Here is a 13,531-nt window from a genome sequence, read left to right on the forward strand (position 1 = left end):
CCCTCATACAACGACAGGAATTGCCCCAGCAGAATTGTTAATAGAATGAAGGCTTCAGATGAGATTAAGACTACTGTTACCAAACCTGGCAGGGAGAGTGGAGTCTCAAACAGAAAACCAGAAGAAGAATTATGATAATGCAAGGAATGTTCACAACCAGTAACCAGTCCCTGTGAGAAACTTCAGGGATGGTGTAGTTGGACTCCTGGGATCATAACAGAAAAAACAGGGCCTGTGTCTTATAATGCCCAAGTGCAGGGAAAAAGTGTCAGGAAGTTTCTGGACCACCTCAGGAGTAAGGAGCCTGTGCCAGTGCATGCCTCATGACCAACCATGGAGATGATCATTGCCAGTGTTAAGCCCTGACTAGAGGTCAATCCTATGCCTGCCCCTTCGGCTGATGGAGATGTGGATTCTGAGCTAGAAGCAGAAGAGACCAGCATCCCAAGTGAACCAAGACCTCAGGAAGAACCAGCATCTGTGGTTCTCGTGCTCATTTTGGAAGCAAAGGTCTGCAATTCACTTTACCCCCTCTGATCTGGCCTTGCCTCCAAATCAACCGAAGGCCAATCACTCTCTGATTGTATAGTGATTTTCTAGAAGTCCTGCCATTACCTCTTGATAATAGAAAACTGCTTCCCATCTCTTTCCTTCGCTGCGCACGTGTTACATTTTTGATTTTTCAATTTGAGATCTTTTCAATTCTGGGATCTTTCCATAATCTAAGAAATTATACTATAACCAACATCTCTGAAGGCACTTCTTTTAACATCCTAGGATGCAGGCCATTAGGTGCAGGGGAATTGTCAGTTTTAATTCCCATCCATATTTTTATTACTTTTTCTTGAATGATAGCAATTTTTTCTTTTACATATATTGGCCTCATTATTATCTTGAGCCACTTAAATTATGAGATGGCAACATTGACTGTAAAATATGCATCAGCCTTTAATAGGAGCAGACACTGTGGATAATGTGATCTTCAATCACATTGTAATATATAACACTTGGCACCAACTTTACTAATAAGTAATGAAGAAATTACTAAAGTAAAGAGTTGACTGCTGCAGATTCCCCAGGCATTATTTTTTTGCTGATGGATCTGAACCCCACTGAGCAAAGGAGTCAAACACTGGAATGCCTACATTTATAATTTTACTACTGATGACAGGACACGCTATTGCTCACTTAATCTCTCCAAAAAGAAACCTAACATTACATTGCACAAATGATCTGAATCATTTGATTGTATTATAGTAATGTATCAAACTCCAATTATATTATCTTTCTTTTCATACACTTTCTGTCCTTCTGCCTTATTTTCCATTACTTATCGATTCTCAGCCTACATCTCACTGCACAGTCATCCCCTAAATGTAAGTGATAGAGTGGAAAATGTAAGTTTTAAGAAGTAATTTTAAAATTCACCTGTGGCTCAACAAGGTTATTAAAAGAGTAACTGAGCTAGAAAGACCAGAATGTCCCAAGTTTGGCCCTAGCTGGAGCGGACTTCAGCAGTGCAATGATGAAACTACAAAAATAGGCTTTAGAAAAGAAAAGGAAAAACATATTAGTCTAGAAAGACGAGTATGTTAATGTTGAATGAGGAACAGGTTGGGCTCAGGCTTGGCTGTGATGCCACTGCAACTGAATAGCTTGGTAAAACTCAACAATCAACAATTCACACTTTGGCAAGTACTAGAATTTTTTTTCACCAAGGAACCCACACCTTTCAGAGAAAACGGGGTGGGAAAATAGCAGTGGAAGAAAGTAATTTACAATTTATAAATTGATGGGAAACATCAGTTCCTATGGTTATAAACCTTTTATTTAACACCAGCAGAACGTTACGCTACTTTTCAAATCAGAGATGGAACAAAACCAGTCATAACATGGTAAGCACTTTTACCAAATTGGCTATTTACTAGGTTAAATGCAAAACTTATCAAAAAGCATGACCATATGAACCAAATTTTTCATTTGTTAGGGATTTGGAAGTTAGAGGTTAACAGTGAACTTGAAACGAAAACAAAAATAACAGACAAACGACAAGATTATCAGGCATCTACGATTTTCCCAGCAACGAGATTAGCAGGCATCTAGTGAAACTGGAGATGCAAATCGCCATTTCAGAAACATTGTTTACCAGAAATCAGCCATGTTATACAAATGATACATTCTAAAAGGTAACGAGTTTGAGAGCTGGGCAACCAAATTCAAAGTGGGGATATCAAAGCGGCTGAATAGCAATACTGCTGGCATCCGCACTGGGGAGGAACCTAGTTTTCTATCCAATAGCAAGACAGACCAAAATCTTATTCATTTTGGAAGTGAAAACAAAAAATAGTATTACTTAAACATAGAAAAAAAACTGCAGAAAGCTACAACACAAATGGACTTGGGAGTACTTGTGCACGAAGCACAAATCTAGCACACAGATGAAGCAGGCAATCAGGAAGCCAAATGAAACATTGGTCTTTATTTCAAGGGGGTTGGAGAATAAGAGTAGGGTGGTCTTGCCGCAACTGTAAAATGTACAAGATACTGGTGAGCAGTTTGGGTCCCCTTATTTAAGCAAATATATTATTTCATTGGAGAAGATTCACTAGGATGATAGAAACATAAAAACTGAAGCAGGAATAAGCTAGTCAGCCCTTCAAGCCTGCTCCACCATTCATTTTAGCCATGGCTGATCTCCAATATGGAGAGACTGTCTTATGAAGAAAGGTTAAATAGGTTGAAACTCTACTCATCAGAATTCAGAAGAATCAGAGGTGATCTCAATGAAACATATAGGATTCTTAAGGAGCTTGGCAGAGTAAATGTTGAGAGGATGTTTCCCCTCATTGTTGAGTCTAGGACCAGAGGCCATAGTCTCAGAAAAAAGGGATGCCAATTTAAGACTAAGATGAGGAATTCCTTCTCTCAGAGGGTTGAGAGTCTTTAGAACTCCTTGCCATAGAGAGCTATGAGGGCAGAGTCCTTGTATATACTTAAGACTGAGATAGATCATTATTGATCAGTAAAGGAATCAACAACGATTATAGGGTAATGGCAGGAAGGTGGGCATGAGGAATGTCATCAGATCAGTCACGATCCTATTGAATGGCAGAACAGGCTCGGAGGCTGAACAACCTATTTATAAACAAGGTTTGTATTTCTTATGGGCTTATTTATTCTCTAATTAAATATCAGGATGACCAAAACCACAAAGTAATTTCCTAGCCATTGATTTCAAATTGTTCCTAACCACTGTTTTAAACTGTTTGCAACCAGATTGTCCTATCTTTCTGCCTGTCTGTCTAACATGTACTATCCGGATCACCTAGCACCCATGTATTTGCTGACATACATTGACTCCGAGCTCACCAACACTGCAGGTTTAAAATTCTGATCCTAAGATTCAATTTGTCTGTGGCCTCACCTGTTCCTAACTCTGGAACCTTTGCCAGCCTTTCAACCCAAGAACTTTGTATTCTTCCAAATCTGGCCACTTTTGCCATTCCCTGCTTGCATCACCTTAACAATGGCAGATGGCATCTAAGCCCCAATATCTGGAGTTTCCTCTCTAACATCACTAATTCTTCCCACTTTCTCCACCTTTACAACCCTTCTTAAACTCTATTGCTTTGATCAATTTTTAATTGCCAAAGATTACTTCTTTGCACCGCAGTCAGTCTTTGTCTGTTTACCTTGTGATATTTGCCCAAGCTGTATAAATGCAAATTGTTGTTATTGCAACAGTCACCCTTCTGTTGTTTAGGACAGTTGGGGAGGGAAATCTTGAGAGAAAAAGAAGTGAGGAAAGAGAGAGAGAGAATAAAAATGAATGAGAAAGAACGAAGAAGCAAAATACGTATAAACGGATGAGGAAGAATGAATATCCTATAATCAGGGTTCGTGAAATGATCAACAAGGTTTTCTGCCTTCTGGAATCAACCATCTGCAATTGTTACAATCGTGCAAAGGAATTGTCAGACCACACCTGGAGTAGTGTGTCCAGTTTTGGTCTCCTTACTTGAGGAAGGATGTGGTGGCACTGGAGGCAGTTCAAAAAAAGTTCACCAGATTGATTCCGGGGATGAAAGGGCTGTCATACGAGGAGCAGTTGGATAGCTCAGGCTCGTACTCGTTGGAGTTCAGAAGAATGAGTGTAGGGTCGTGGGGCGGGGGGGGAGGGTTCTGATTGAGGTATATCCAATGCTTAAGAGGATTCATAAGGTGCATGTTGTAGAACAAGAGGTCATACATACAGAGAGTGAAAGGAGGTAGGTTCAAAACTGACATGAGGCAAAACTACTTTTTTCAGAGGGTAATGCATTTGTGAAGATTGCAGTAGAGAGAGAGTCAATCAGATTCAAGAAAGGAATAAATAAGTTTCTGACGAAAAGCAGGATAAAGTGCTATGGGGAGCAGGCAGGAAAGTGGAGTTGAAATCAGGATTAGATAGCCAGGACCATGTTAAATGGTGGGGCGAACTCAAAACTAAATTGCCTACTCCCGCTCCTAATTCCTACTACAAGTTGAGGTAATTCTTAATACCCAAAGCATATTTAGCTACATAGACTTTATTTTCGTGCTTATACAGGTTAAAAACCACAATTCTTTGCAACTATTTAATTTTCAGCTCACATATAACCCATTTGACTTTAGCTTTCCAAGAAGCACTCTCCCATTTTAAACTTCAACTGTCATGCAGAAGTATTTTACAACCTATTCTAGCAGTCACAATAAGTATCATATTGGGAGGTCTGACTAGAAGCTGCAGTAACTGTTGACTGTCTGCTTTACGAGATCAGTTTGTTTCTTCATAAATTAGCCTTTTGAAGTAAAATGCGGCTAATAACCACAGGTAAATTATGTCAAATTTAGAACGTAAAATATTACCTGTGAAACACTTAACTAAATTGGTCAGTCAACAAAGTCATATAATGCTCAAGTGTATTAATGTCTGAAGTAATGTGCATTGTATTATTTAAAATCTGTTCTTGGCTGAAAGAATGTCAGATCTTAATAAATAGATGACACACTGAAAAATGCAGGCATTACCTAAATGTAAAACGATATAAAGTGACAGGCAAACATGTATCTGAATGAGTGATGCCAAGTTCATTTCTCCAAGTACTTGATGGAATATTGATGAAAAAATATCGATGAAAAAAATAATTCCAGTAGAATATTGCAGGTTATCATTAGATGGTTTTTTTTAATGAAGGTAATTCACACTGTTCTACAGTAGATATAAATATGTGAAAATTTTCATTTGTGACCAAGCAATTTGCTTGATTGGTTTGAAAGGATTAGCTAACTTATACACTAGTAGCTTACGTTTTTCAGCAGTTACCATACATATTAGTGCCATGTCATGTTTCATGCAATCAAACAGATTAAGTTTGTAATATGATCAATTGCAATATCAGTATGATGATGTATGAAACACAATTGTAAAAACATGCAAGCTCAACCAATCAAAACCCAATTTCTCCACGTTCTCCTCTATTGCACAAACACTTTTCAAGCTAGAGTTTCAAATTGTTATACACTTAACCAGATTCAGCCTATTTCCAGCAATTGATAGGATACTCAACCAGGTTTGACACATTTCCCACACCCAAGTTTAAGTTTATTTATTAATGTCACACGGATGACATAAGTGCTCCAGTTTCATCCCACAATCCAAAAGACAAGCTGATTAGGTGCATTGGCCATGCTAAATTCTCCCTCAGTGTACCTGAACAGGTGTCAGAGTCTGGCGACTAGGGGAATTTCACAATAACTTCACTACAGTGTTAATGTAAGCCTACTTGTGACACTAATAAATAAATTTTAAAAACTTAAGCACATGCTGGAGGAGCAACATCTCACCTTCCAGTTTGGGCACATTGCAGCCCTCAGGACTCAATGAGTCGAGCAGTTTCAGCTTGTACCTTTTCTCCTCCTTGTAAAACTCAATTTTTAAACAACATCCTATATATGTATTGCCTCAAAGCAACTTCTCCCCTCTCCCCCACCCCCGTTCTCTGCTATCTATCTTTTGTTCTTAAATTGCTACATTTTGGAGCAATCACTCACAGCTACACTTTAACATCTGACAGTCTCCTCTTTTCAGTCCTGATGAAGAGCCATAAAATGTTAACTCTGCTTTCTCTCTTTACAAATGCTGCCAGAACTGCTGAGTTTTTCCAGCATCCTCCGCTCTTGATTCAAAAACACGTATTGGACAACACCACCAGACCTCTTAGTAACAAGGTGGCCCAAGCAAGTACAGTAGACGTTTATAATATTTAAAGCTACCAATTATTTATGCAATATATTGAATAAATAGGATACTCATTAAAACCGATGGGATTTCTTTATATCTGCTGTACCCCTAAATTCAAGGCACCATATTTTATTCCTTGATGACGAGCAGAATTTTGAACTTATTAGCACCTAGGTTTGATTAACAATAATCATGTGGGACCATAAACATTCTTAACCTGACAAATATGAATAGAAATCAGTCATAGCGGAATATATTTGTAAATATAATGAATATATATCAATTTCAGTTTCTTCACTACCTCCATCTCTTGGAATTAATAGTAGCAAAATAAAATTCATAGCATGGCATTCTAATGTAATAAACCGCTTTGCTTATTGTCAAATAAAATCATTGATCATGTATCAGATCAATGAGATAAAGCTTTTTGTGCTTAAAGATTTCTTGAAATCCATTCACTTAACAAATCTGAACAATGAGGTTAAACTTGCCTGACAGTGTTAACAAAATTGTATAATACACAAAACTGATCGGTGTTTTCCTTTAGACAGAGTTAGCTGTTTTTTGGAAAATGAATCAGAGATACAATGGCTAAATTAGAATTAAATTAAAGTTAGGTTGTTAAAATTATATTCATGAAATTGATTGTCTTGTTAAAGCACCACATTCCCCAAAAGGCACCCAATGCTGCATGTAGACATATATCTGCCCATTAGAACCTTAGAACCCCTGAAGTGTAGAAGGAGGCCATTCAGTCTATTGAGTTTGCACCAACTCTCCAAACAGCATCTTACCCAGGCTCCCCAGCAATGACAATGGCCAGAATTTTTTTTAAACCTACAATGAAATTAGACATAAGTCTATTTGTATGTGTAAATAAGTTGCTTAAGGTCTGCTTCTAGTCCTCACTGCAACTTAGGTTTGCCGTGAAGCGACAAGCTGATTAAGGAAGCACTTATGATCATACCACTTGCAGTTTGGAAATTTATAACTTCACCTTCCAATGCCACATCACCCTGATCCTAGCCTCCACTTCACAACATCATTCCCTGCACTCCTCCCAATCTTCCTGAGGATGCTGAACTTTCTATCTGACCTCACCCTGCAGCCCACGCGTCACCCCAAATCACTCACAAGGCCTGTGATCTTCCTATCCAACCCCTACTGAGCCTTGATTACGAACTCCAAAACTCACTCATTCCTCCTCTGGGCCCACATGAACCAATCCAATCAAATCACTAAATTACAAATTAGAGCACCAGCCTGTGCAAGACTCCTATAGCAGCATTGTCTACATTAAGAAGAGGTTAAGAGATCCAAAATCAGGGGCTCCTCAGACCTTCAGACCTCAGCACAAGCAGTTAACATTGTGCAGTTGAGGTGTCCATGAACAGTTGTGCCTGAATTTCTCTGCCCTGATACTTAGTAATTACATCAATGTGACTTTATCAATATTGATACGATGGTAATCTATGTACTTGGAATTTTCAAAAACCTTTTCCCATATTGCTTACCTATGTTTAAGATGTGCTTCCAAATCACAGCGTTGCATCACTTCTTGACAATCATTTTCAAAAGGACACAACACCAACAGTTTGTCTAGAAGTTTGTGAACAAGGATGCTGGACCTTTTGCACAGTTTAAAGTGAAGCCTTTTGCGGTCCAATGGGCAGAAATTCTTCTCTCGCAAAAAATTACGGAGGCACTTGTGGCAAAATGTATGCCCACAGGGAGTATCAAGTGGCTGTAATAAAGGCTGGAGACATATGTGGCAGACAAGGTCATCATCCATTTCATGCTGGTAATTGTACAGATGGTTCTCCCGTGTCCAGTGCTGCTGACCACACTCAAAGCATAATGGGTTTAAAGGGGACTCCTGTTCCTCTGGATTAACGTCACCATTAGTAGTACTCATGGTAACTCACTTTGGCACAGTTGCTGTCAATCAGTTACTAATTTATGGTTATCGGTCCATGGTCAGATATTCAAATGCAATTTATCCCTGGTGCCAGCAATCTTTGAGTCTCATTGTTCTGCAAAAAAATTAAAAAGTTATTCTTCAAACAAAAATTCCACTTTACCCAATTGTTTTACCATTCTTAATTGATTGAGGAATATAGTGTTTAACAGTATCAAACATGAATATTTACACTAAAGACAGTTCATTTTTTCATATATTCAGAGAATGAGTCATTCTACTTTATAGCTAGCTCCAAATAATATTTATCTTTTTTATCAAAATGCTTCACTTGATATTCAATTAAAAAACCAGTTAACAACCTATGGTTAAAAGCTCTCATGTAACATTTCACAAAATATTCCAATTTGCTGCCTTCATAGAAAGCCTGCACTGCGGATCAGTCACCCATTATACAAAAATCAGGCAGTTCACATAATAGGAGGTTAGAACATTAGGTGCAGCATAAGACTGAGCAGAGTAGGCCATTTGAAAAAAATAATCCCCGACAATGCCCTTTCCTATTGTTCCTCGATTTCCTTCATCACCAACCTCTAGGTCTCCAAAAAAACTATCCTATCCCTTTTCTCTATCAACGTTTCCATGCACCTGCTCAAAAGCTGCCTTGTCTCCACTTTGTATCTGATTCCAGATAAGCTCTCAATCTGGTAGGAGAGTCATTTTATGACCTCAATCCAGGGTTTTTAGGCATTAACGAAGACCTTTGGACTAGTCTAAACCTATGCAAACACACAGTGGCTCCCCTCAATCAAATTCAAACATAAACAATAATAGCCAAATCCAAACCATTATTAGCCAAACCCAAACTCTTCACCAAAACTTCAAGACCTCATTCCCAAGCTAATTTAATCTTCACTTGGAGAAAATAGCTTGCAAATATTGGTCCCTTTATTGATGTTAGAACAATATGAGTGAGAACATTCTACTTAAAACAATTGTTTAATTCCCAATGCAACCTGAACTCTGGACAGTGTTCAAGAGAAGCTTTATAGGATATTGTGAACTTACAATTAAAGGAGTGAAGTCACTTAAAGGATAAGTGCCCATATAAAGGAAATATGATGAAGCCTCATTATTGACAGAAATCCCACCACAAAGACATGAAACAGATTGTGGGAGCAAACAACAAAACATAAATGTCCATGACCTCCTTTGATAATAATTGTTCTGATTTAGAAAAACAAATACTGTCGCCAAATATATTTTGCAAAAGGAATCACCTTAGAACTGTGGAAAATAAAAGCAGTGGCCTGGATTTTGCAATGGTGAAAATGGCAACATTCGCTGTCATTGTTCTGTGAAATGGACAGCAAAAGGAACAATAATACAGAAATCCACATTGGTGCTAGTATTTAATGCTTCTCCAGAACTGCTGAGGTCTCAAACAGTGCAATTTCTAAGCAATCAACCAACCAGTAAACTACAAATTTTATGCTGTTGATCTCATTGTAAAAGCACTTGAAGTGTTTTCCCTGGGGTGCAGCTGTTTCAACATACTAATGGATGTCTGGGATTTCAGCCAAGTCCTTTTATGCATTCTTGGCTGAGATCCCAGATCAGTAATGTAGTGCTATTGGAGCACTGCTTCAGCACCTTCTATTTAAAACAGATTTATCCAACTCAATGCAGTTTGTCAAACTTATTGGACATTAAAAGGGACTTGTATTTGAAAAAAGTGCTGCAAAACTACTCCTCCAATCACAGACTGCTTCCTCCCTGTATTTGTTATTGATAAACTCACGAGTGAATAATGCTGAGATAAACCAGCTTATGATTGATAAGCAGCAAAAAGTGAGAAAGTAAGTTTTGAAGGCATGTTCCAGGGCCCAGGGCAGGAAGTAGCAGGATCCCAAGCAAGGCAACAAAGCAGCAAATGCCACAAATGAGTGAATGATTGGACACAGGAGGGCAGGTGGGAGGGGAGATGAGAGTGTGCTTGGGAGGGGTGGAGAATAGAAAAAGTGTGTAGGAGGGATGGCGAATAAAGGGTGTGTGGGATGGGTGAAGAAAAGACCATGTGAAGGGCAGAGAAGAGAGTGGGGGTGAGGGCACAAAGAGAGAAATGATTGTATGTGGGAGTGTTGGAGAAGGGAGTGTGCCGGGGACAGAGAGATTTTTGGGGCTGTGCTGTGGGGTGGGGCAGAGGGCAGAGAGAGAGTAATTCACTAATTCCTGGGTTGTGATGGCCTGAGGATGTGAAACACCATTTTAATGTTGTATTCCCTGCTGGCAACTTGACATAGAATTTAGATCACAGAAACAGGCCATTTGGCCTGGCACACGTGTGTTGGTGCTTATGTTCCACGTAAGTTTCCTCCCACTCTTCTTGATCACATTTGGGTAACCTTCTTTCTCATGTTTTTATCAAGTTCCCTGAATGTATATATACACTAGAACCATAGAATGTTCACAACACAAAAGGAGGCTATTCAGTACTTTGCCTTTGTGTCAGTTCTCTACTACAGCAACTCAGCTAGTCTCACTCCTTGACCATTTTCCTGTGGCTCTATATACTCTACTTTTAGATAATTGCTCAGTGCCCTTATGAAAGCCACAACTGAATTTGACTCCACCACATACTCACACAATGCATTCCAGATCATAACCACTTGTTGCATGAAGAGATTTTTCCTCATGTCACATTGGGGTCTTTGTTAATCATCTTAGCGTTCTTGACCTTCTGCCAATGAGAAAAGTTCCTCCCCATTTAAGCTATCCAGCATCACATATCTCCTTTCAACATTCCCTTTTTGAAGGGAAAACAGCCTCAACTTCGTCAATCTATCCACATAACTTTCATCGTCAGAATCATTCTTGTGCATCTTCTCTGTATCCTTTCTAAAAACTTCAGATTCTTCCCATGGAGGCTGAACAAGTGTTTTATGCAGGCTCATAACTTATTTGCTTTTGTACTCTGCGCCCTTATTTATAAAACCCAGTGTCAGTATAATTTAACTGCTTTCTCAACCTGGCCTTCCACCTTCAATGATTTATGCACATATACACTAAATCACTTCTCCTTGTTCTTCTGACCAAAATGCATCGCTTCAGCTTCTCGACATTAAATTTCACCTGCCATGTATCTGCCTACTCCACTGGTCTGTCTACATCCTCTTGAAGTTTATCACTATCCTCTTCACAATTCACAATACTTCTAAGTCTTGCATCATCTTCAAATTTTGAAATTGTGTCCTGTACACTCAAACCTTGGTTAGAAATAAATCAAGAGAAGCAGTTTTCCCAGTCAAAAAGTAAGTAAAGATTTCTGTAATTCATGTTTTTAATATTTTGAATTAAATAATTAACTGTTGCATAATTAAATTCTTGCTATGCTAAACAGTAACGATTCAAAATAAAAATCCTACCACACTAATATTTTTCACTTAAAAAGTATAGTTCCACTGACATTTTAAATGATTAATACACAGGAATCCAACATAATAATATTTAGAAATGTTATGGTGAACATATTTTATTAGAATTCCTGCATCTTAAAATTTGACACTACCTTACTCTCCCAGACATTTAACATTACGTGATTGGCAGTTTCTTCTCTGTGAGCTATACTGTCCATTAAACAACATTTATTTACACAATATAAAGTGGTGTTATGTGCTTGAAGTTTCAGCAAGTAGTGAATGAATGTTGGTTTTTTTAAAAAAATCATGTTCACAAGTGTTAGACTTCACAAAGCCTATACCCTTCATGCTATTGGTTGGCATGGAGAGTGTAATTGTCTGTGGTGGGGGGGGGGGGGAATAAAGAGAGAGAGAGAGAGAGAGGAGAGGAGAGGCAGGAGCTGGGAAATTTCCTGACTCCAAAACGCCCACCTTTAGGATGAAAATCCAGACCATTATGTCAGTACTGGCCAAAACAAAAGAGAGTTTTTCAGCCTAATTCCACTTTCCAGCTCTTGGTCCATAGTCTCCTGAAAAGGGAGTGCCATAATCTAAGTATTTTTAAATGCAATGAGTGTTTCTGCCACTACTACCCTTTCAGGCAGTGAGCTCCAGACCTCCAACATGTGTAAAAAGATTTTTCCTCAACACTCCTCTAATCCATCTACCAATTGCTTTAAATCTAATTAAATCTGGATACTGGCCTCTGTTAACAGAAACAGATCCATCCCAAGTCACTACATCCAATTGCCACATGGTTGAGCATTTTCATCACTCAGCTCTAATGTTCTTTTATATTCTTCCCATGGTATTTTATTTCAGCATTTTAGTGATACTGTAGGTGTAACTCACTTAAGTATTTCCATTTTAAAAATATGCAATGAAGATCTAAAAAATGTTACTCAACCTATGTGATCTGCTGACATTCATCAACCTTGCCCCTGCAGTTTAGTCATCTAAATCCTTGATTGAAATTGACAACCTTGTAACTCCTTCCATTATAAGTATACATCTACCATCATCAAGAGTACAACTTTTTATTTTTTTCAAAATCATTACATTGTTGTTTCATATACACCCAGCTGTTATGCCACCCACAGCAAAGAATTAATCTTCAAGCGACACATCGTGATTTATGCCTCCTACACTGAATGAGTCATATCGCTGTGCTATGCCAGTATAATATGCAAGTGATATATGTACAGGCTGATCCAAAAGGCAGCAAAAATAATTGAATACATTCCCCTTGCTTGCTATATTTGCAGATTAGGCACCAAAAGGTGCTTAAAAGGTGACGCGTTGCCCTCAGCCATGGCAGGTGTTTAAAAAAATACTGTTAAGATAACTGTTAAGCAGGAATCACAATGCCCCTCTTGTTGATCTGTGACCAAAATAGAACATAAGCTTGCTCTAAAGCCACTGGATTCATTAATCCATATTTCTACCAGGATTTAGCTTCAAAATAATTTTATACGTACAGTATTATTGTATGGTTATTTATTTTGCAGTCATTTTTGATTAAAATTTTAAAAGAAACTAGATGAAATAGTATTTCAAAAACAGCAGGGCTGAAAATCCACTACACTTGCGGCATATTCCTGCTGTAACTCCAGGAAAAATACCTTCAGAAGTGTTTAAAGTGGTCTAAAATCTACAAACAATCTTGCATCACAGATTCCATGGAGCCTTATAAAAGGCAACTACTCTTCACATGGTATAGGAGAATGCTGGGTTGGAATATTCCCAGCACCAAGAGTTCCTGAGTTCATGGTCCCACAGAAACCCAGGGCATCACTGGACCAGGCATAGCTGAAGGCCATAAACCACAAAGGGTCATAATCCATGAAGATTTAAGGATGGCACAATTTTATTTTAAGAAAGATTAAAAAAGAC

General features: G+C 38.4%; 1 protein-coding gene across 3 annotated transcripts in view; it reads right to left on the bottom strand.

The window, feature by feature from the left end:
- The window catches only part of lnx2a (ligand of numb-protein X 2a), a 138,510-nt gene that overhangs the window by 84,561 nt on the left and 40,418 nt on the right, over positions 1-13,531 (bottom strand). For all 3 annotated transcript variants that reach the window (XM_080197404.1, XM_080197403.1, XM_080197402.1), the window contains one exon: positions 7,777-8,295. In XM_080197404.1, the coding sequence (XP_080053530.1) occupies positions 7,777-8,177 (401 nt within the window). In that variant the 5' untranslated portion in view covers positions 8,178-8,295. The remainder of the gene's footprint in view (positions 1-7,776; positions 8,296-13,531) is intronic.

This window comes from Carcharhinus amblyrhynchos, chromosome 10, assembly GCF_965287045.1.
Source record: "Carcharhinus amblyrhynchos chromosome 10, sCarAmb.v2.hapA, whole genome shotgun sequence".
NCBI lineage: Eukaryota > Metazoa > Chordata > Chondrichthyes > Carcharhiniformes > Carcharhinidae > Carcharhinus > Carcharhinus amblyrhynchos.